The 25,646-nt window shown below is 36.5% G+C and overlaps 2 protein-coding genes across 6 annotated transcripts in view; one reads left to right on the forward strand and one right to left on the reverse strand.

Annotated features, from left to right (window-relative positions):
- LOC148955569 (uncharacterized) overlaps positions 1 to 14,309 on the reverse strand; it is a 195,404-nt gene extending 181,095 nt beyond the window's left edge. The window contains exon 1 of the mRNA XM_089102879.1: positions 14,073 to 14,309. Coding sequence (XP_088959005.1) covers positions 14,073 to 14,153 — 81 coding nt within the window. The 5' untranslated portion in view covers positions 14,154 to 14,309. The remainder of the gene's footprint in view (positions 1 to 14,072) is intronic.
- The window catches only part of LOC148955570 (uncharacterized), a 170,253-nt gene that overhangs the window by 64,703 nt on the left and 79,904 nt on the right, over positions 1 to 25,646 (forward strand). The window lies entirely within an intron of this gene.

Raw genomic sequence — 25,646 nt, forward strand, 5'->3', positions numbered from 1 at the left:
GAAATCGTAGCATGCTTCCGGCTCAAACAAGGTGATGTATACCTACCTTTTTTTGCTAGTTGTTGGCAGTAAGTGTGTTTGGCTATCAGAAAGGTCAATGGCCCTCTTTGTTCCTCCAATCATATAATTAGAAAATCCTTGTTCAAACAATGTCAAAATGCCCGCCTTTCTGCTGAAACGTTAGCAGTGGGATGAGCGTGGGAGAGGGATTGAGGGGCCACTGGCCCAGTGTGGCTCTTAAATCATGCAAACTGAACATCAGTAAGTGATTCTGGTTCAAAAAGGCGAGGTGAAGCCTACCTTTTTGATAAAAATTTGAGACTGAACGGTAGGAAGATAGGGGCTGGGTGAGAAAGGGGCAATACAGTTTTTGCTTCCAACATGTTTTCGGAACGAATCGGGTCGTAGCTTGTTTTTGAGTAGTCACTATTTAATTTAATTCCGGTGTGTGCCATAAGAAGTTGGGAATCCCTCGAAATCTTGGAAAAAATGTACCTCATGAACGAATTTTCATACAAAGAAACTAATATAATATACATTCATCGGCCCTTGAAGAAATTTCAGCTGCGTTAGAAGAAAATTGTATCTCCCTTAGTTTAGAAAATGAGTGTCTTGCTTTATGCCAACTTTCTAATAATATTACTAACAAAGAAGCAAAGAAAAACGCCCCATTTATTTATCAACGAGATAATTATAAACTTAGGAGACACGTGTATTACCCTTTTTTTTTACCACAGTCCCAAACATAGATAATGAAATCATAAATCAACATAATCACGGACAGAAATGGCTTGTAAAAGTAGATAGTAGCCGATTTGATTCGTGAGAAAATGTCCTTTTTTTCAAACTGAAAATTTTTCTTTTTATCATTCTAAGGAAATATTTCGGCAATGGGACTGGAGAGCCGTCGCACAACTTTGGCACTTTTAGACTTGAATTTAACTGAAATTTGAAACTGCAGTCTGCTTGTTTGCTTGCTAGAACAGAGCTTTCCACTCGAATGTGGAAACACGGCTCAAAGAAATGAAAGCTTGGCAGAACAATTTCAAATAGTCCGCTCTGAGATAGACTATGAAACTCCACTTCAGCTCGTGTACTATTAGTTCTGGCTTAATGACTGAGAAAACCACTTTCTTTTTGGCATAAGACAAGAATTATAGGTAGCTCTTCAAAATTTAATGCCGTGCTCCTCAATCCAGCCAGGGTTTCACACTTTCCGTAAAAACTGCAGAGGTTAGACCCTCAAGACTTTTTAGCAATACGTTGACATCAGCGACAGAAAAAAAGGAAAAAAACAAGCGTTGCCCCTGCAAGACGATTGATATGCGTTATTCTATGAAGGATATAAGAAGAGAGTTTTTAGAGTGTGACTTGTACCTATGTGATGGTTTTAGGTTCATTTTCGACGTTAAGCCTCGACTTAATTTTAGAGTTCAACGGAGCTATTTACGATTAGGGCAGGGCATAGTGGTCTTACCTTCAAATTACCCAACTTCAAATTACCCTTGTCAGAACTTAATTCGCATTGGCAAGCGCGCAAAAAGAAATCAATCATCTCTAGCCGCAAAAAGAAATCAATCATCCTTTTACCTGGGCCTATTTAGATACGACAAATCTGCTTCTGATGGAATTATCAATTTGATATCCCAAAACTGAACAGTCGACTATCGTCATTTTTTTTTCATAACACTATAAAGAATTGAGAATGAGCCAATTCCGAAGCTACTTTCGCTTGAGAAAGATAACCTAGTTTTTCGGAAATTTTACAGTCAGAATGTTAAAGTGTGTACCCGTTTAGCTAAGACCATTTAATTGCTATGTTTGGGCCTTTTTCCGTTTTTTTATGAAGCCTCCGACTTCAATTTATTAAGAGAAAATGGTAATGTATAAGCTCTATATTGAAGGGGGGCTGGATTGCTGAATATGGTATTGATTTTTGGAAAGCTGTGTATAATTTTTGCCTGGGGACAATCAATGCGGTTTTGCTTGCTTCGAGCCAGAGCCTATGGTGTGTATGCTGAATTTTGGAGTCGTATAGTTTATATCAAAGAGAACTATCTGACGCCACTCCAACAAGCTGTCGTTTCTTCTAGCCGTGTTTCTTTATTTGTTTCAGAAGCTTCGTTCAAGCTGGCATGCAAGCAGGGATCATTTTCAAGATAAAGTTGTTCAAGATATTCGACGGTTCCCTTAGCCAATCGCTAAAACCATTTCTTAGAAGAATAAATTGAAAAATTTTTGAAATCCAGAAAGGAAGGTTTTTCCATTATGTCGAAAGCATTGCCATCTACTTTTACGATCCATTCTGATGAGTCTTTTGTTTCCTTTTCTGTGTTTGGGACTGAAGCAGAGAAATGACATCATATTTTTATCTTTTAAACTTTAATTTTTCTCTCATCCTTAGCAATTAGAGCTCATCCTTGCTCCTATCTTAGTAGTGATATTATAATGTCTGCACACTGTAAGGAAATAAACACGACAAGAGGGATGCGATCTTTTTTTAACGCTGATCAATAATCATTGCAGATCTGATAAAAACATACGACATCAGTTTTTCTTTCGAACATTCTTATATGAAATACAACATTGACCGAAAGATCATTGATCTCTACTGTTGTAGGTACTAAACAGGTGGGAGATCCCTTCAACCTGTACCTTGTTTTAACCTAACATCGTTTGTTTGAGGCCCTCTCATCGCGAAGTTTATTAGCACAGATGTGTTTCATCTTGCTTGAATCAGAATCATTTCAGTGTTTTTAATCTCTATATTCGGAGAGATATAGCGGGCGCTTAGGTCTTCCATTACCTCCTCTCTCCCTCTTGCCAGTTTTTGCAGAAAAATTACATGTCACACCATGTTTGAAGCAGATTCACGCAGGGGTATTCAGTCTAAATTATTCAAGATATAAAGTGGGTCCAATGCTCCTCCAACATTCCCCCACTCCTCCTATTGCTTAGCTTCGAGCAGAAAAGTAGGCATTTCGCCCCTTGTTTGTACTGGAATCGCATAACAATTTTTAATTGATATGATTAAAGAAGACCCCCCCCCCCACATTAACATCCCCATCAACTTTTTAGAAGAAAGGTAGGCATCTTGCCCCTTGTTTGAACCCTTATCATGCGAAGATTTTTAATATCTATGATTCGAGGACCCAAATGGGCCCGAAACACCTCCTATAGCCTCTTTCCCTCCAACTTTTTAGTAGAAAGGTAGCCAAGCTCTACCTTTTTAAGTCGGAAAAGTGCAATAATTTCAAAGTGCCGCTTCTATAACCCCTATCTCTCCTCGCCAAACTTGTAGCATGTTGTACCTTGTTTTATGTGATATCACGCGACGATTTTCTTAATGGGGGATAAAATGGGTTCTTGGCCCCTCCAAAACCCTTCCCCTCTCCCTGCCAGCTGTGCAACGGAGAGATGAGCATGCGACACATTATTTGAGGCAGAAGCATATGATAGTATTTTATCGGTATGATTGGATGAGCAAATTGGGCAATTGGCCCTTTTGACTGCACTCTCAATGACCGACTTTTCAGCAAGAAGATAGGAACATTTGCTGGAAATTTATGGGACAAGTACCTTGGGCTAATGGGATATGATACTGATGATTTTCAGAGACATGCTTGCTCCACATCTCCAAGTTTTGCATGGAAGTGCTCAAATCCACTTGTAACCTTTGAACTAAACAATTTCAGCCAAAGGAACAAGGGGATGAATTTTCAGAGAAGTGCACCACTTCTGGACCCCATCTACCATCCGCATTAAAGTGTCTGAATTCATTTGAAATTTGATTGATAGGCACTTAAAACGAAGAAAACTTTGAACATGCAATTATAGACCGTTGAAGTTTGCAGCTCAAACGCAAGAAGGCTTCAAAGTTTCTTTGTTTTGAGGTTTCTCCTCTATCTTTGGGAATGACTTGTAAACAGGAATTGTAAAGTTTATCGATCCTCAAGGGCGTGGGGTATCAATCCTCAGTTCGAAAATATTTTAGAGTAGGGAAAATGAGTGGTTACGCAATGGTTATAAATATTCATCCAATGTAATGACGCAGTTTGCAATTATTAATATAGCGTTTGTGTGGCAATAAATCGATGTTGACTTTTGGGAAATAGAGAATAAAATATGGTTTGAAAGAAAGCAGAAATAATGATTTTTAAGTCACATTTAAAGAACTTTTCTTTAAGAAAAAATTCTTCTCGGTACATAGTATTTTAAAGGTTTTAAGGGTTTACAGCTACTGGGCTTAGTCGATGGCTGAAGAAGCAAAAGTAAAATGTTACTTTCATAGCGCTTTTGTCGGAAAGCCAACCTGTTGTTGTAACACTTGGTGTTATCCAGGCGATGTAAATCTAGTTTCTAGGTAAATCGAATTCATTGAATTAAAATCAAGCTGTCCTCAAGGTATGGCTAATATCAGTTAAAGACGAGGCATAAATTCCGAGCGAGAGTCAAAGTTGACGTAAGCCTTTGTCGGGACTGTACAAAAATATTGTCATTTTTATTTGTTGATAGATAGTCTATCATCCATCCATCCATCCTAGGGCGGAACTAATATTCTCTTATTTCTACCCGAGAACCTAAAGTGGGGTTGTTTCCAATTTTATTGCAACAAAATGCTACAGATCGTTCTCATTGTTATTTGGATGGAAAATTCTGGTGAAGGGACGCTGATTTTTCAAGCTGTAAAACATATTCAGCTCTGCCATTCCAAATTTATGTATAGAGTAAGTGTGATACGTTCAACTTCTGTATTGACGTTTCGTCTATTCAATCGTTGCCATTTTTTTTTATTTGCATTTTTTTTTGTTCTGCTACACTTTTACCTCTCTGAACAAACGGTGTATAAGATATTTTGGATACGACTTTGCAGCTGCACATAAGTGCAGTTTTGTTTTTTCTGTTCTTATCTACCTCACATATTCTCACCGTCCCTCCCATCCCCTCCGCTGTCTTCTTTCACCTTTGAACCTTTTTTTTTCTGACGAGATTCTTACTTCCTAGACTACTGTCTCATAAATAGTACAAATTGCGTAGTTTCTGTCTGAGTCAATAGTAACTAGGAGCATACAGATTGCCAAAATTACTGAAGCAGACAGGACTGATTGCCAATTTTTTTCTTTTGTTAGTAGCTCATTTACTTTTTGTTCACTTCCTATTGGGTTTATTATTTAATAGAATTATATTCCTGGCTTGGCGAAATCCATAGTTTTTTTGTTTTTTTTTATGTGTGTATGGGAGTTAATACTTCGTGCTTGCAAATATGCAAATAATTATTTTGGGGAATAGATGGTGAGTTTAAATCTGGGATGAAGGAGCGGCAAATTTGAAAAATGGTAAACCAAAACAGCAAAATCCTCTAAACCTGTAGGAAGTCGTAAATATCATGAAATTTCAGGAAGAGGACACTTTATAGCCTACGTACTCGACTTCAATTTTTTTGGCAAATTCTACATATTTATTTAGCTTGTAAATGCACATGTTATAAAAAAAAGTCGGAAAGCGTATAAATTTCCTAGTTGTGTTGAATGTTGAGAGTTTAATAACTTCCAAAAACTAAAAATTTTATGAAGTATATGAAAATGTAGAAAATTCCAGGAATCCTCGGAAAACTAACGTGATTTTGGAAGAAGAGGGGGGCCAGGTCCGAATATTCCTCCTCTTTCCGTACCTGGGTCATAAATTTTAGGTAATAATCCTCTTTCTGGGTCCCATTATCTAGTTAATTCGATACAATAATTTGGGACCAGACGTGCTGGTAATTAACCCTTGTAACAAACAAGGATTCTCCAGCGCCAACAATGCGCCGTAAGTTAGGGAACCTCCAATTATTTAATGGTTGCCCATACCAAAGATGGTTTGTTACTTCAAAAGACACTGGAGCGGTGTTTTGTGGCACTACAACGCCTAAGCTCTGCAAGCAGAGCTGCTAACCTCATTGAAGCTGATCAGAGTTAACCACAGCAGCACTGTGGTCAGATCATCTACATAAATTTTTACGTACAAGTTTTTGTGAAACTCTGGGGAAACCCTGTTAGATTAATAGAAGCACAGAGACTAGGGTCGAAAAAACACTTTATGAAAAAGTCTCCTTTAGGGAAAATTTCCCCATTCCTGCTGAAAGTCTTGGCTGCGTTGTCTTTGAAGCCGTTATGTCGCGTCGTAGTTTGGGCCTTACTTATCTTGTAGAGGAGAGAAAAAGAAACAAAGAGCTATTTCTTTTTCTGTAAGTTGCGCCTGCAGGGAACGCGAAATGTAGCTAATTTATGCACATGTTTTGTGTCATAGTATCACGTGTATTTGTGCCAACTAGGCTCCTCAATGGTTTCCCAGAAATGAATTTCTTAGAACTCGGATATAACTCTTTTTACATAGTTTCTATGGTGTTTCCGGAGAGCGTCGATTTTGGCTAGACATCTACGTCTTTGCAAATTTGTACTACGGAGGAAAAGAGAAAAAAATAATCGATTCAACTTCATCTTTAGAATTCTTGGAAAAAGGAACATGAACTTGTGAAATATTGAACTGGTTCCAGGGAACGTCAATTGTTGCGTGTAAACAAAAAAGTAGTATAACCGGGCGCAAAAAAGAAGTGAAAAGTAAAATGCTCATCTAGTCACCATAAAGAACATGGATGTAGTTAGGTCTACTGAACAGAAACTGGAGTTGCCGAGAGAGATTATTTTTACGATGGGTAAAAAACTGTAAAACACTCTCGTTTATAGTCTCGTTTGAAGAGAATTTGTTTTGTGAAACCTGTTTTACTGTATTTTGGGAGACTGCTTATATTTTTCACCCTCTAGCCGCGGGCTTTTTTTTATTTTTCTTTGAAAATTGCGGAAAAATGTTATGCTTTATTTATAAATATATTTTAATGTTAATTGTATTTACTAGCGTTAATATTAAAGTCAATTATAATGTTAATTGTGTAGAGGAGACATGAAGAAAAAATATTAAAATAATTTTTTATATTTGTATATAATATATGGGAAACGCGATTATTGCGTTTTACTTATTTAAAAAAAAGTTCTGGGTATATTTTAAAACACAGTTCCACAGTTAATCTTACAGTGCATACATCCTGAAGTTCTAGTCTCTCTTATTGTTTTTCTTCTTTTTTATCATCTTTGCTGTTTTTTGAACAGCATACTATACACCTTCCTCAAAGTGCCTTTGATTGGTTCGAGGAATATGGAAATAAAGTGTCGGGATACCAATCTTCGTATACTCGCATCTCTTTGATATTTTCTTGAGATTGGTTAAAGACATTTCTCAAGAATTTCTCAGTAACCCTAAGTGTGAAGTCTAAAAAAATATTTTTTTTTTACCGACATGCTTTTTAATGAAATATTATATGCTGGTTTTTGCTGAATTATTGCAATAGAAGTTCATTCTCAAAAATGTCCTTAATAAACTCAAATACCAAGTCCAAAAACGATTTTTCAGATATTTTGTTATTGATATATTTTTTACTGAAAACTTATATATAGTCTACAGGTTGTTTACTCAAATATTACACTAGGAGTTCATTATCATGAGTCTCAGTGTTATCACAAATTATAAAAAATTTCCGAGACCACCTATGACAAAAGGAAAAAACTACAACGACGAAAATCAATGAGGATGATTCCAGTCGCTTTAAAAAAGAGGAATAATGTGCAAATATTTCGGTCGAGATTTCCTCTCAACCGTCCTCAGTGCAAAACTGGAAGTAGTGACCAAAAAATACAGATAGAAGTCGACAAGACAAAATAAAACACGATAAATCCTAAAAACAAAACTAAAATAAAATGGCCCTTTCCAAGAAAAAAAAATCGTTTTTTACAAAGTAACTGTGAAAGGGCAACTTTGTTAAAATTTTAACCAAAGCTAAATACCTTCGTAATTTTCTATTTTCCAAAAGCTTAAGAAATATGTACAGCACTGAATCGCATCTTATTGTATGACCCAAAATGCCTTCAGAGCCCTTGAATGAGATTATTTGTGCACGATATAGCCAATGTTTGGTGAAAAGTACGTCTTCACATATTAATATGGTACTTACGTGTTATAGCAACCACACTTTGTTCTTGATCTGTAGTGAAACCGGTTTTATGTGTCCACTCGGAGATAATCAGCTTAGCCTGAGCGAGATAAAGTACTGTGCACGTATATTTTAATTAAATATTCAATGTATAGAGGTGGGTAGGTTAAGTATTTAATATAATGCGTTCTGGGCGGCCTGGTGTACATAATTCTCTGTTGTAGTTTCAATAATTTTGTTACTAGAGTTTTTGTATTTTCATCATGTTTTGGTATATTTCATTATGATTAACCTAACTTCACTTCTTTGGTGTGGTCGCTATAACACGTAAGTACCATTATTTTTTTATTCCAGTCAGAGGCTGAATGAACCTCTAATAAGCTTCATATAGCTGTATGCGTGTCCTACGCGTCAACGTGCGTTTCAACGTTCTACGAAATAAAGTTATACCTGAAGTTATTTACTTTAGTTAAGTTGGCAATTTCTCCGCTTTAGTTTCTCTAGAATATCGACTTTATTCCCTACTCTCTCTTTAAAACTAAATGGCAAAGTTAAAAAAAATGGAATTAATTAAAAGATAGATGATATTGAATTTATTATCTTTTTTATAGCTATTCGATAGGACTAGAATCTTTAGTAGCTCCTTGCTACCTCACAAGCCATTTGTTTGAGATTTACATATTTATATTTTCACAATGAAATATATTTCTATCCTTATCACTTAAAACTATGCAAAAAAAACAATATTGTGTTTGCATTGTCTAGCTCTGTTTGTTAAAGTTTGATTAGATTATAATTAAATGCAGCGTCGCAAAAAAAAGAAACAAAATAAAGTGCAGCAAAAACAGGAAAACAAACGGAATCTGAGGGGCTACTGACTATCATTTTATAAAGGTACATGACTCTCTCCTTATCTATAGAACCTCTCCAAAATACCTCATTGTAGAAAAGTCTGTTTTTCTACGTGCATACATCTAGCCCAATTTTAAAATCCATACTTGCGAAAAGAATAAAAAAAAAATCCCAAAGATTAATAGAACAAACAATTAAAAGTCTTTACAGTTACAACTTCGTCTTTTTGGATTCTGACGTAACCGTTGAGAAGCGATATGCAGAAAATATCCAACTGATATGAACCTTGAACTCGAAAAAATTCGATAATTCAAAATGCGTTGTCATTCTGACAATGTTTGAATCTCATTTTATGTAAAGATTATAAATTATACGCAGGTGTTTTTCACATTTTCTTCCTTTTTTTGTGGGGGGGGGGGGTCGTGGGAAACAGGTACGTACGAAGGATTTTTTCGGGGAGGGGGCAATAATAAAAACCAAGATTATAGATGTTAATTTGAATTTGGTGTCCAAAAATTCGGAAAATTTAGGATTTGTCGGGCCTGGGTTCCGAAGCCCCAAACCTCTCGTCCCTGAGCCAAAAAGCATAGATTTCTTAAAAGAGATAAAGACTGTAAGCTTTTTCATTCTCCAATGTGAAAAACAGTTCAGATCGTGATACACATTTTACAATTTTATTGGGTCTGACTTAATCGGGAGCCGGCATTCACCCCCGGAACCCTCCCCCCCCCTCGGAAAATACCCCCGGAAAATACCCTCCCCCGTGGCGGGTTGGTCTCCAATCACTTTTGACTTATAAAAGAAGGACTAGAACTCTCAATTTCTGTCGAATCAGCACCCTCCGAAGTTTCTGCGACCATGAGGTGGTTATGGGAATGATGAAGGGACAGTCCCCTTCCTGTACGGAATAAATTCTGCTCATTTTGGGGTTTAATGTTACTCTTTACTTTCATAATAACAACCTAGACATGAAATATTCCAAGAAATCAAGTGGGATTAAATCACAATCCACATTTTTGATGTGTTTAAACAAAAAATTGTACTTCTCCCCCCGAAGAATAGCCCACTAAACAAAAGTCCTGGATACGGCCCTGGAGGTTATATATCAATTTCTTCCCTCGTCTCTCCCTTAGAACGAATTCTGTATTTATCTGAAGGCTCAATGAGAGTTAGGATGTTTGGGCATTAAATTGCACGCTTTGAGGCATCTTCCACCCTCCCTAACTACAAAAGATTCATAGCACCCTATTTTCGAGGTTTAAAGCCCTTGTATGCAGATGTTAGGAATTGTAAAACAACTGGGAGTTTACCTAAGACAGTGAAATTTGTTTAGACCTTAAAAATATTTTGGTCTGTGCCTGCCTCAAGGCACAGACCTCTGAGTGAGATGCCTCAAAGGGTACATTTTAATACCAAAACATCCCAACTCTCATTAAGCCTTCAGACAAATACAGAATTAGTTCTAAGAAAGAGACAAGGGAAGGGTGGAGGTAGAAACTGATGTATAATACCCATGGTCGTATTCAGGACTTTTGTTAGGGGGATTATCTTTTCCGGGGGGGACCTAAAAAACGCATCAAAAATATGAACCTGATATTTAATCCCTCTTGATTTCTGGGAATATTTCTAGTCTACGCTGTTATTATGAAATAAAGAGTAAAATTAAACCCCAGAATGAGCAGAATTTATTCCGTATAGGAAGGAGGGCTGCCCCTTCCTCATCCCCACCTCCGCCTCATGGTGTAGAACTAGAAGATGCTTATTCGATCAGAAATCAGCTTGCTTAATGCATGGATATTATTTGATATCCATAAAACAAAATCGACGCAACAAAACAAAATTAGGAGCAAAAAAGTCCTAAGTACACTTCAGAAAATAAAAGACTAGTTTATAGGACTCTCAATAGTCTTTTACCGGTCATGAAATCAGTAAATATTATTTTTCAATTTCAATTCTATCAAAACATCAAGTAAGATAAGCTTTCAATAAAACGTTAATTTTTGAGAATTCTAAAAATTTAGGGAAATATTACGAGTCAGTTTATTCGAACCAATATTGCAGATGTATGTTGCAGAAACAGCTTTTTGTTCGTTTTAAGATTCATCTTCGCTCTTTACTTCTACCAGAGAACCTTTTTTTTTAAAATTAATTTCCGTCTAGACCGCTAGAGTTACAAATTTCAGTTACAAATTTAGCAATATTATTACTTGAAAATGACTGAATAAGGGTGGGGTTTAAAATCTAACTTAAGGTACTTACGGAGGATCTTATTCAGCAGGGAACAAATACGTCAAATCAACGAAAATTTGAAACGTGTAAGAAGATTTTGAACTAATTTAAGAAATATTGATCCGTCTAAGGCTCTCCCTTGCTTACACACTTGATGGACCCCCCCCCCATCGATTTGGTTTACAATTAAGGATACGCAACCAATTGTAGAACTGCTAAAGTGAATAACAGTGTTGCAACCTTCTGGGAAAAGGGGCCAAGGATCTCTAGGGTAGATTCGATTTTTTTTTTTTTGGATAGAGAGAAGAACAGAAAATTTTGTCTTTTTCTGATGCCTGACAACAATCCATGCCAAGAGGTATGAAGTATTTGAATGACTGTACATCAGTGTTTATGAATATTACTGAATAATAGCATAGATTGACTAATGATTAGATGTAGCACCTATGTGACCCTACACATTTTCCGTAAGAAGTATGTACTTTGCAACGATTGGCTTACACTATAAACTGTGCTTTGATTTTGAACATCCTCAACAAATATGCTGATTCGACGATATACAAGATTGTCCTTCCACTATATGCTGCGTAGTATTTGCTCGGGTTTCCCGTGTTGCATGACGGGTATATATTTATATTAATTAATGCATGATAAAAGTAAGATCAAGGGCCGCTGCGAAAAAACTATAAATCCTGAGCAAGTCAGTTTTGTGGCAAGTCCTGGCCCAAAAGTATTTCCCATGGCGGGAGCGTAACAAATGTAGCTGGTCTTTATCTCCTCAGTGGGTCTATAACCGACAAATGTTGAAACGCCAATTGTTACCGATTCATAATAAATATTGTTTAATAACATCCAGGAAACTTCAGGTCATTTTTATTTTGAATTTGCGAAAAAAAAGCTCAGACTGAATCAAATTAAACAAAATTACTTGTTTTTCGAATGAAAGTAAATAGCGACGTTGTAACTTAAAACAAACAGATATTGTCCTGTGTATGAGAAGAGCCACCACCCCTCAGTCCTCACTCTTACGCTAAAATTTTACTCGAGGGGTCGCCCTCTCTCAGAATTCATGCATACCAGGTGGCGCGAACCAACCGTGGCGGAACACGTGGCGTTCCAAGATGTACGTCAGGTGGTTAGAAGTAATCAGCCCTTGGTTTTACTTGTACTTAACTGTAGGTTTTTTGGGCGCTTGTACTTAAATAAAGATTGGGTGCCACAATTATTTGATAGTTGAATATAACTTTGTGTTTGTTTTTATACTTTAGTTTTTTTAAATTATTCTGTTTTCTTTTTCTCATTTATTTTGTCTGTCTTGGTACTTCATAGTTGATCTATTTTTAGCAAAATACTCCTTTACTGAGTTTAATTGCTCATTAAGTTAGTTCATTCATAAATCTAATCGAATGATTTGTTGAGTTCTACTTTGCTGCTTGTCAACAAATAAACATTAATTTTCGAACTTAAATCTTTTCGTTCAAGGTCATGAACTGTTCTAATCTGAAGACGGAGAACTCGAGTATTCATTTAGCCTTACATTCTTTTATTCATTGTCGGTGCTTTTGTAGGTTGTATTAGTGAGTAAGCACTGTCAGCAGTGCACAAAAGGATGCATGCATTGCAAGTAATTAATTTCTATTCCAATTTGCTCTATTTGTAAATGCGAGCAAAAGATTGGAAAGTACAGAGCTGCCCTAGTTATGTTGAAGGCTGAGGGTTTAATAATATGGGTTGGAGGGTCTAATGTCAGCGATACAAAAAAAGCTATGAATTGTGTATGCAAGGGAAAGGATGCAAAAGAAATAATATACTTATGGAAAACGGTACTTTCCCATTATATGGGCACCTACAAGGAAACCCGTCATGAAAAACCCGTTTTGACGGGTTAATTCAATAGACGGCTTCAGAGTAATGGAATGCATAGCGTGGTTTTCATTGCATATACGATATTTAAACTGTTGTTTTTTGGGGTTTAGGGGTGGGAAAAGGTACCTAGGTTAGGTTAGGTTACGTATGTAATGTATGCAGTGTTTTACCCCCCCCCCCTAATGTGCAAATATATAACCCAAATTTGTTTATAAACTATTATATATTCATCCTATTTTATTTCATTAGCATTAACCAAACTTGACTTTTTAGAAGTACCCATATAATGGGAAAGTACCTGGAAAACAACCAAAATATACATATTAAAATAAGTAAATAAATGATTTAATGTATAATTAATGAGGAAGGATGCAATTAAAGGATAAAAATAAAATAAAGTTGAAAACTAATGTCGAAGAAGTGAATGCCTATAGGAATTTCATTCGAGGAGGCCTGGTGGGCATTGACTGAAGCTGCATATAGTTCTGGTCTTTGGGGGAGAAAACGTCTCGAGTACTCCTCTTGCGTATCAGCCAGGCCAATGAGCCTTTGAGGGATTTATAACATCTAATATTGTATGTGTATTTAATGAAGAATAAAACTTATCTTATCTTATCTCTTATCTTATCGTACGCCCATATTCAAAACATTTACGGTATTTGTGCATTATATGGGCCTTTCTAAAAAGTCAAGTTTGGTTAATGCTAATGAAATAAAATAAAATAGGATGAATATATAATAGTTTATAAACAAATTTGGGCTATATATTTGCACATTAGGAGGGGTGGGGGTAAAGCATAGCACATATTAAATACGTAACCTAACGTAACCTAACCTAACCTCCCCCCCCCCCTAAACCCCCCAAAACAACAGTTTAAATATCGTAACGCAATGAAATCCATGCTATGCATTGCATTACCCTATAGCGGTCTCTTGAATTAACCCGTCAAAAACGGGTTTTTCGTGACTGGTTTCCTTGTAAAGGCCCATATAGTGCCCAGGTACCACATTTACATTATATTCCTTCGGTGTTTTTAAACTTTTGTCCCTAGGTAAGGTTTTGTGGCCTTGTTAGTGCTTGGAATAAATAGATAAAACTTACCGGAACAATAAGGGGAGAATTTGTATATCTAATTTGGTTATATCCGCCATTTACACGATTTCCGTTCACTGATAAATTCATCTTGAAAACAAATCTTAACAATTACACAACCATTTCAAAAATGTAAACAAATCGTCACTATAATAGTAGTTTTTAAAAATAGCTCTTTATGCCCATCTAATCACAACCGTATCAGACACTTGTATGTTTCTTCATTTTTCCGGCTATGCCTATATGTTCGCAACGCAGATTGGATTTTGGCATTTGCTCTGAAGAGAGACTACTTTTGCATATCGTTTTTTTTTTGTTTTTTTTGTGGCGAGTTCCGTGCGTGAGATTAGAAAAAATGCGTTAATTTTCTGTCTAGATTTTCTCTATTATTTGTTTTATTATGGTTAGGGGTGCTTACGGCTGGAATGTATTTTCTCGGCTAAAGAAAATCTGAAAATTTAAACAGTTTACAGTTGTAACACAATGAGAATTTTTGAAGCATTTGTGGCCTGTGTTTAAGAGCGTAGAGTTGTTTTTTTTTTATTTTCTTTTAATTTGAGGGTGTATGGCCTAAAATTAAAGAAGTCGGAGTAGATTGATTAATTTAATTATGCACGAGCCCTTAAAAAAGAGTCTGAATTCCATGAATTCCTGTTATTTTTTGGAAGATATATAGGATGGCTCATATGCAGGATGCACTTCTTGGGGGTACGCTTCAGAAAAATATCGAAGTTTGTACAATTGTTCCTTAGCTTATCCTATTTTTGTATAATTTTTTTGCTTTCTGTGAATTTGTTCCACCTCCCTTCCGAAATAAATATCTGCGTACTTGTCTGCATGGTCTTGCACTCTTGCTGCACCTTTCTAACTGACGTTTTGTTTGTCTATCGAGTTTTGTGCGTGTGGGTCAAGGCCGTATCCAGGGGGGGTTACCCGGTTTGAATCTCCCCCCCCCCCAAATGTTTGTTTGACTCGTAAAAACGTAACAAAAATGGACATAAACAAACTTTGTATGCGTTTTTTTAGGTTTTTTGTGTACCCCCCCTAAAAAATATTAACCCCCTCCCCCTCCGAACAAAAATCCTAGATGCGCTTCTGGTGTGGGTTTTCGTTTTTGCAATACTTCTTAGCTGGTAGGATAGTGAGTTCCACAATGTAAAGTGGCAACGCTTTTCTTAGGTATTTTTGGTATTCCAAAATTTGTCTTTCTCAGTTGTTTTAGAGATGATTCTGAAATAGTCATAGTTATGCAGAACCTATGCAATCTACAAAAAACAACCCCCATTTTACAATAAAACAATGGCATATCGTACCTTGAGCTAATATGACTTTTGCTGTGAAGGTACTAAAAAAAAGACCCTGGGGAATAAGTATTCTATTAAACAACCTAAACTTAGTTTCGTCAAAGACAACAAAACTCATATCTATTTGCAAATGACCTACGTATGCGTTACTAAAAAAAAAAAAAATGTGAAAAGATTTGTTTATAAAAACGTGGAATAAGAAACGTCTATTACTATTATTATATTATTATATACGTCTATTATTATTATTATATATAGATAATATATATATATATATATATATATATATATATATATATATATATATATATATATATATATATATATATATATATATATATATATATATATATATATATATATATATATATATATATATATATATATATATATATATATATATATATATATATATATATATATATATATATATATATATATATGCATATAGTAAAGGTGCCTACAGCATGGCTTTTGTCTTAAGAATTGCCGAAAATCGCGGAACAATTCCCAGTCCGAAAAATTTAAGATCCCCATCTCCATCCATCCCGATTTTTTTGGTAAAAAGATTATCGAAAAAGTTTTCAAGAAATTTAAATTGTAATCCAATATTTTAGTTCTTAAACCGAAAAAATTCAAAAAAAAAATGTGTAAAAACAATTACGATTATCGCATAATAGAACTATTAACAGTTCGTGGTAACAAACTTCAAGCTGTTCCTCAGATTTTGCAAATACACCATTTTGATAACCTGGCAACACAGTGTCTTTTCATTTACCTTGCTACTTAACTTAAATAGATTATAAAACCCCTGAGGATGTTAAATGTAAAACAGTTTTGTAGATTAGAGAAAAAAGTTATCTAACCCCTTTACCCTCCTCCAGCACGATATTTAAGGTACCCTCGGCCCACCTTTCCCCGGCCTTTCCCCAGCAGTACCTGAAAATTTAAACGTGCACCCCCAGGCCGTTCCCAAGACGTGGCAAATGTTCTATCTCGGTGACCTCGATGCAAACAGTGTCTTTTCGTTTAACTCTGTCCCCTCCCTCAAGTCTAAATTTATGATCCACTTACCCTCCCAACACTCCCTGAAAGTTTTAAGTTTATATCTCAAGCTGTACCCGAAATACTGCAGAAACATCATTTTGATAAACTGGCAACAAATAGTGCCTTACGATTTACCTTGCTGCTTAACTTTGCATACCTCATAAATCTCAATGAAGCTCATAAAACGTTTCGTAGGATCAGAGACAAAAACTGTTTAACTCCTTCGCCCCTCCTCCGGCAGAACCCATCCTTTCCCCTACAGTACCTCAAAGTTTCAACTTTACACCCCGAAGTTGTTCCCAAGATAGGGTAGATGTGGTATTTCAATGACCTGGATGCATCCAGCGTCTTTTGATTTAACTCAATCCTCTCCCGAAGTCAAAATTGAAGATCTATTTGCCCTCTCCTTCAACACTTTATAAAAGTTTGAATTTGGTGCCCCGATCTGTTCACAAGATATTACAGATGCACAATTTTTATAACCTGGCACTAAATAGAATCTTTTGATTTACCTTGCTGCTTAACTGTGCATAAATTACAAGTCCCATAGGAGCTTTAGTGCAAAAATGTTTTTCATGGATCAGAGATGAAATTTTTTAACCTTTTGCCCCTTCCTAAGATATGAAGTTCCCTTGCTCACCCTCCTCCTTTCTTTCCTCCCTTCTTTCCTTTTCCCAACAATACCTGGAGGTTTAAGCCTCATCCGCCAGAGCCACTCCCTAATATGGTAAATATGCTATTTTGATGAACTAAATGCATATAGTGTATTTTGGTGGATCCTTTCTCCCCGCCCAAAGTCAGAATTTGAGATCCACTTGACCCCTATCAACACTGCTCGAGAGTTCCAACTTTTTTCTCCAAGCCATTCCTGAGATATTACAGATATTTGAAAATTCTTATACACATAGCGTCTTTTTGTTTGCTCAGGTACCCGTGTTATTTCCAGATTATGCCCATGTGAAACTCTAGGAATCTTGGCCCAGCAAACGATCCCTAAGAGCTTTTTCTGCTAAAACTTTCTGTGAACGTTTGCTAATTTACATAATCTAGGGCCATTGTTCTTGGGTCTGTGAGGGTTGTATTGATCCCGGAGGTATACTTCTTAGGCATTGTAACGTTCCTGGACAAAATGATTATCTCAAAATCTGGACCCAATATTATTGGAATTACAATGGGGAGTAGCAGAAAAAGGTGCAAGAGGGAGGCTGGTTGCCCTCAAATCATTTTCGACCCTTAGAAAAGACATTGGACTTTAACTTCCAATTGAATGAGACCCTTCCCAGGTTTCTATGGTCACCCTTCCATGAGAAGTGGCCAGAGGAAAAAGTTTGTAGGTTCTTGTCTGGCCCTTTGTCGGGCCTGTTTTTAGGAGAAAACCATATTTTTCATTTTTTTTTCTTATGCATTAAAGATTTAAACATATAAATTTAAGCCGACCAGGAAAAAATATTCTTGGCCCTTTTTTTCGGCCCCATCTTTTTGAGCGCCTTGCTATGGATTTTTTTTGTATGGCAGTTTCTATGGGTTCAAGGACTTAGGGCTATAAATTTTGAACTGATCAGGACAAAGATTTATGGCCATTCATCCCCCCCCTCTCCCACTAGCCCATACACACACACTGACATAACAAAATATTTGATTCTATCAGAGGCAACGCTATAGCGTTGCCTATAGTAAAGGCCATGCCGCTCCAATGCTTTGTTATTATTTATTATTTTTTTTTCACAGAGGCACTTCATATGGAACGGATCGTCGTAGAAACTTCAAAGGGGACTCATTCCATTGGAAATCGAGAGTTCTAGTGCCCTTTCTAATGGTCAAATTGATTGGAAGCCAACTAACACCCCTTCCACGCCCAACAGTTCCCCAAACACATCCAATCAAAGTTTTGAGATAGCCGTTTTGTTCAGCGTAGTTGATTTCCAGATAGAAATTATGTTTTTGAGGAGGACACTCCCCCACAGCCCTCAGGGTAAGGGTTGTAAGTTATGCCCTGGGGTTGTATAAGGTTTTTATAGAAAGCTTTGTCGTAGAAAATTCAAAAATGACTCATTCGATTGGAAATTCAAAGGGTTAGTGCCCTTTTTAATAGTCGAAAGTGATTGGAGGGCAAGTAACCCCCCCTTTACGCCCACCTTTTCCCCAAACACATCCAATCAAAATTTTGAGATAGCCGTTTTGTTCAACGTAGTTGAAAATTCAGGAAATTAGGTCTTTGAGGATAACAACCCCCACAGCCCTCAGGGCAATGGTTGTAAGTTATGATCTGGGGGCATATAAGGTTTTTATAGAAAGCATGGCCTATATTAAATACGTAACCTAACCTAGGTACCCCCCCCCCTAAACGCCAAAGAAAAACGGTTTAAATATCGTATACGCAATGAAAACCACGCTATGCATCCCATTACGTTATAGCAGTGTCTTGAATTAACCCGTCAAAAATGGGTTTTTCGTGACTGGTTTCCTTGTAACTGCCCATATAAAGCCGAAGGACCGAAAGTTCTAGTCACTTTTTAAGAGTCAAAAGATATCGGAGGGTAACCAGCTCCCCCCCCCCCCCCAAACCCTTTTTCCCAAATGCATCCGATAAAAATTTTGAGATAGCTATTTTGTTAAAAATAGTTCTAAGATCATATAACAAAATTCCGGTGTCGACCCAACCCCTTAGGGACCGGGGGCAGGCGTTGTGAGTTATGCACTGGGGGCATATATGGTTCTTATGAAAGGGATGCTCGTATAAGCTTCAAAGATGGCTCATTTGATTGGAAGTTGAAAGTCCTAGTTCCCTTTTTAAGAGTAAGAAGAGATTGGAGGGCAAATAGCCCCCCTCCCTCCACGCCATTTTTTCCACAAACCCACCCGAGAAGAACTTTGAGATAGCCTTAAAAAAAACAGTTCACAGACCATATAACGAAAACTCCGGGGTCGACACAGCCCCCCAGGGCCCGAGGGCAGGCGTTGTAAGTTAAGCCCTGGGGGAATATATGGTTCTTATTGAAGGGATGCTCATAAAAACTTCAAAAAGGGCTCATTTGATTAGAAATTGAAACTTCTAGTTCACTTTTTAAGAGTCAAAAGAGATTGGAGGGCACCTAGCCCCCCCCCCTCCACGCCCTTTTTCCTCAAACCCATCCGATAAGAACTTTGAAATAGCCTTTTTTTTAATAGTTCAAAGACCATTTAACGAAAATTTCGGGGTCGACAGAGCACCCCAGGGCCCGAGGGCAGGCGTTGTAAGTTATGCCCTAGGGGAATATATGGTTCTTATTGAAGGGATGCTCGTAAAAACTTCAGAGAGGGCTCATTTGATCGGAAATTGAAAGTTCTAATTCAGTTTTTAGAGTCAAAAGATTGGACGGCAACTAGCCCCCCCACGCCCCTTTTCCCCCAAATGCATCCAATAAAAATTTTGAGATAGCCATAAGTTAAAAATTGCTCAAAAGTCAGATAACAAAAACCCAGGTGTCATCACAACCCCCCAGGGCCCGGGGGCAGGCGTTGTAAGTTATGCCCAGGGGCATATATGGTTCTTATGAAAGGGATGCTCGTATAAACTTCAGAGAGGGCTCATTTGATTTGAAATTGAAAGTTCGAGTTCACTTTTTAATAGTCAAAAGAGATCCGAGGGCAGCTAGCCCCCCTCCACGCCTTCTCTTTCCAAACCCATCTGATGAAAATTTTTATATAACAATTTTGTTAAAAATAGTTCAAAGGTCGCATAAGAAAACTACGGTGTCAATACACCCCCCCCCCTCCCATCAGGGCCCAGAGGAAGGCGTTCTAAGTTATTCCCTACGGGCATGTATGGTTCTTATGAAAGGGATGCTCGTATAAACTTCATAGAGGACTCATTTGATTGGAAATTGAAAGTTCTAGTTCACTTTTTAAGAGTTAAGAGAATTAAAGGCAACTAGCCCCCCCCATGCCATTTTTCCCCAAACCCTTCCGCTACAAATTTTGAGATAGCCAGTTTTTTGGAAATTCTTCAAAAATTAGATAACAAAAACTCCCCCCAGGGCCCGGGGGATAGGCGTTGTAAGTGTTGTCCTGGGGGCGTCTACGGTTCTTATGAAAGGATACTCGTATAAATTTCAGAGAGGGCTCATTTGATTGGAAATTAAAAGTTCTAGTTTAATTTTGAAGAGTAAAAAGATATCCGAGGGCAACTAGCCCCCCCACACACCCTTTTTTTCCCAAACCCATCCGATAAAATTTTTATAATAGCCATTTCATTAAAAATAGTTCAAAGGTCAGATAAGAAAAATTCCAGTGTCGACGCAACCCCCCAGGGCCCGGAGGCTGGTGTTATGAGTAATGCTCTAGGGGCATATATAGTTCTTATGGAAGGAATGCTCGTATAAACTTCGGAGAGGGCTCATTTGATTGAAAATTGAAAGTTCTTGTTCACTTTTTTAAGAGTCAAAAGAGATCGGAGGGCAACCAGTCCCCCCCCCTCCGCGGCCTAAATGCATCAGATAAAAATTTTGAGATAGATATTTTGTTAAAAATAGTTCAAAGTTAAGATAAAAAAAACTCCGTTGTCGACACAGCCCCCCACGGCCCGGGGGTAGGCGTTGTAAGTTAAGCGCTGGGGGCATATATGGTTGTTATGGAAGGGATGCTCGTATAAACTTCAATTCAATTCAATGTTATTCGAGAAAAAAACATAACACAAACATCAATAATAATAAAGATCCTATAAGATAAATTTTTAAGGACCAAAAAAAAAAAAAAAAAAAAAAGTAACACTGAAAAAAGAAGAAAAAAATAGAAGAATAAAACATGGGTAATTAAAGCAAATTGGTTAATAATGGAAAGATTAAATTATATTATCAAGTTTTGTTACATTTTTATACAACTTGCAGAAACTTTTGGCTAGTTCAAAACTGGAGGGTATTTTCTTCAATTCAATAATAGATTTGTAAATGGGAGATTGCTGGGCAGCACTAGAAACGCATTTAGGAATTTTAAAGGCTCTATTGGATGAACGGAGACAGTGGGCTTCCGAATTATTAATTATTTGGAGTTTGGTTAATTCTAGACGTCGTAATAATAATTGTTCACCAGATTCTAATAGTTCTCTGAAACTAGATGATTGGCTAACTCATTATAATCATGTTTTTTTCCATCGGGTGGTGCGGCAGTTGAATCATGGCTTGACTCTTTATTATTGGAAGAAATTACAGAGCCCCACCCAAATAGTAAAATATCTGTTTCTTTTGAAGATGTAACGGCAGCAATTAAAGCTCTAAAAAGTGAGCATTCTTTTGATCATGATGGTATACATTCAAACCATATAAAATGGGCATCCCCCAAAGCAATCCTTTTCCTCGCTACTCTTTTTACTACTATTCTTTCTTCTGGAGTTCTTCCAACTAGCTTTTTTTCTCGTGCTACCACTTCACCCCTTTCAAAAAAAGGAGGGAATACGAATCGATGTTCTGATTACAGGCCGATTACTATTTCGTGCCAGATTAGCAAAGTTTTTTAGTTAGTTCTATTAAAGTATCTGGAGCCTTGTAACCAAGGCCTGAATTAAACTGGGTTCCGTAAGGGGCTAAATATGGATGTTGCTCATGCCCTCCTTTCAAGAATAATATACTTTTGTAAGCAATGGGATAGAGTTTATACACTTGTGTTAGATTTTGCGGCAACGTATGATTCAACTATTAATTCTTGGGCTACGAGTTCGCTCCTGAAGAATAATGTCCCACTACCAGTAGTTTTGGTTTTAAACAAGTGGTATGGCTTCTCTCGTATTTGTATTAAGTAGAAGAATCAGTTTAGTGATTATAATGTTAAGTTATGTAGGGGGCTGAGACAAGGAAGCATTATTTCTCCTTTGATTTTCAATATTACTGTTTCGGGGCTATTTGATCAAATTCAGTTGACTTTTAATTATGATAAAGGTTATGTTCTGTCGTGGATTGCTTACGCGAATGATTTACTCCTTTTGAGTCGATCGCTTCAGTCACTTCAACAAAATGTAGATTTTTTAGCAAAGATTTTTAGTGGGCATGGACTTCGTTTTCGCCCAGAAAAGTGTTAGTTTTTAATTCTTGGTCCTGAGGCTAATGATCTTGTTAATTCAGAAATTTCTTTTTGTATTTATGATAGTATTTTAAAACCTTTGGAATCTTTTTTATATCTAGGTGTGCCTTATGGACCAACTTTAGCTCTATGCCGTGCTTCTATTTCTAAAGCAGTTAAAAGTAGAATAGCGTCTAGTTTCGGGGCAGTAATTTGTCTTCGCTATCTTCTTTCTTTGAAATCACTAGCTCATGTATATAATACAGTCGCTTTGCTTCAGATATCATTTTTTTCATAGCTTCTCCCATTTTTTATAATTAGTTACACTGCGCATTTAAAAACCCCATTTTTAAATTTTGCTAAGTTCTTTTGCCGATTTTCTAGATCTGAATCAAATACTTTTTTAATGAATGTATATAAAATAAAAAACCCTGTTGATGTTTTGGAGAAAAAGCAAAAGAATTTTTCTTATCCAAATTAAATGTTTTTTCTCATAATTTATATAGAGCTGCGCACGAAGCTTAATTTATTTTATTTGATTTAATTTTTGAATGAAGTGTTAATTTGTGTGGTAATTTTGATTGAAGGCCTTTGCGTATTTGTTGTTATATAGTTTAAAATAATTTTATGGCCTGTTGATTAGCGGTTATTATTTTTATTTATTTCTTTTTTACTCTTCGTATTCGGAGGAAATAAAAAGTTTGAATTGAATTGAATTGAATTATAATAGGTTAGTAGTTAAGGTGGAAGATTATTGTGGAAAGCAGAGTAAGCAAGCGATAAGTTTAGTTTTTGTATGATTTGATCAAGTGGAGCTATACCAAAATCTGAATACAAATCACGGGTTGGATATAGACGGGGAAGCCGAAAAACTGCTTTAATGGCACGGTTTTGGGCAAATTTGAGTTTTTTAGTGAAGGACCGTTTTGTGTTTCCCCAAACTGATCCGCAATAAGAAAGGTAAGGAAAAATAAAGGAATAATAGAGGGTAACTAGGATGTCAGGAGGAAGAAAATAATTAACACGGTTAATCACAGCTACTTGTCTCAAAATTATTGCTTTGATGTAAGAAATATGATTAGAGAATGACAAGCATGAGTCAATGCGTTTCTAGTGCTGCCCAGCAATCTCCCATTTACAAATCTATTATTCAATGGAACAAAATACCCTCCAGTGTTGAACTAGCCACAAGTTTCTGCAAGTTGTATAAAAATGTAACAAAACTTGATAATATAATTTAATCTTTCCATTATTAACCAATTTGCTTTAATTAGGAAGAGGGCTCATTCCATTGGAAATTGAAAGTTGTAATTCACTTTTTAACAGTCAAAAGTGATTGGAGGGCAGCTAGTCTCCCCCACACTTCATTTATTTTTTTCCTAGTGGCACTTCATATAGAAGGGGTCGTCGTATAAACTTCAAAGGGGGCTCATTCGATTGTAAATCGAGAGTTCTAGTGCTCTTTTTAAGAGTCAAAAGTGATCGGAGGGCAACTAGCCCCCCCAAGCCCTTTTTCCCCAAATACATCTGATAAAAAATTTGAGATAGCCATTTTGTTAGAAATAGTTCGAAGATCATATAACAAAACTCCTTGACTTATGGCCATTTTGTGAAAATAGTTCAAAGGTCAGATAATAAAAATTCCTGTGTCGACACCCCCCCCAGGGCCCAGGGCAGGCGTTGTAAATTGCTCTGAGGGCATATATGGTTTTTATGGAAGGGATGCTCGTATAGACTTCGGAGAGGGCTCATTTTATTGGAAATTGATAGTTCTCGTTCACTTTTTAAGAGTCAAAAGGGATCGAAGGGCAGCTAGACCCCCCCTCCACACCCTATTTTCCTCAAACCCATCCGATAAGATCTATTTTTTTCAAAATAGTTCAAAGTTCAGATAACAAAAACTCCGGTGTCGACACAAACCCCCGGGGACTGGGGGGCAGGCATTGTAAGGTATGTCCTGGGGCCGTATGTGGTTCTTATGAAAGGGATGCTGGTATAAACTTCAGAGAGGGTTCTTTTGAATGGAAATTAAAAGTTGTAGTTCATTTTCTCAGAGTGAAAAAAGATCGGAGTGCAACTAGCCCCTCTCGCCCTCCACGTCTTTGGGTTTATCGGATGGATAAACCCATCCGATAAAAATTTGAGGTGACCATTTTGTTAAAAATAGTTCAACCATCAGATATTAAAACTGCGGGGTCGACACAACCCCCCAGGGCCGAGGTACATGCGTTGTAAGTTATACTCTGGGGATACATATGGTTTTATAAAAGGGAGGCTCGTTTAAACTTCAGAGAGGGCTCATTTGATTGAAAATAAAAAGTTCTATTAATTAGCACCCACGCCTTTTTTTTCCCAAACCCATCCGATAAAAATTTTGAAATAGCCTTTTTTTTAAAAATAGTTCAAACATCAGATAATAAAAACTCCGAGGTTGACACAAACCCATTTTTCACTTTGATAATGTTACTTTGATACCAGTTTTGATACTTTGATGAACATTTGACTTTTTTTTAAAGTTTGATTTTGAAATAAGGAATTTTTAAAAACTTGAAACTTTTTGCAATCAAAAACGAACAAAATTAATTAAAAAAAACTTTCCGAAAAATAAGTTTTTCAAAGAAAAGTAAAGGCCATTTTAAACTTAAGCTCAGCAGATACAAATACCTGTTAAAATTCAAACTCAAAACGACCAGAAATTACAATTATAGAGTAAATGAAACCCAAAACGAACAGAAATTAAATAAACAGTCATAGCAAAAAACATACAACAAGTAATAATATAAATCAATAAATAGATCTTAAAGCGAGTAATGCTTAGATTGAATATGAAAATCAAGCTTAAAACGAATAAAAATATTTTCCTATTGAAGTATAAATGAAAATTAAAACGAACAGAAGTTAAATAAACAATCAATGCAAACAAACCTACAATAGATAATAATGTAGATTAATAAATAAATCTTAAAACGAGTGAAACTTAAATTGAATATGCAAATCAAGCTTGAAACGAACAAAATTACTACAAACAAGATTTTGGGTTTCACCTCCTTCTCTCACTGTAAATGTCTAAAACCTACTGCGTCATTGGCACCTTAAGGTTCTAAGTTTTAAGGTTCTATAACTTTTAGGGGATCTTTCCCCCTTTTTTCGAAAATCAGCCTAATTTTCTCAGGCCTAACTTATATATTTAAAATCAGCATTA

This window comes from Artemia sp. Qi Xiang Cuo, chromosome 2 (assembly GCF_049724085.1).
Source record: "Artemia sp. Qi Xiang Cuo chromosome 2, ASM4972408v1, whole genome shotgun sequence".
NCBI classification, from domain to species: Eukaryota; Metazoa; Arthropoda; class Branchiopoda; order Anostraca; family Artemiidae; genus Artemia; species Artemia sp. Qi Xiang Cuo.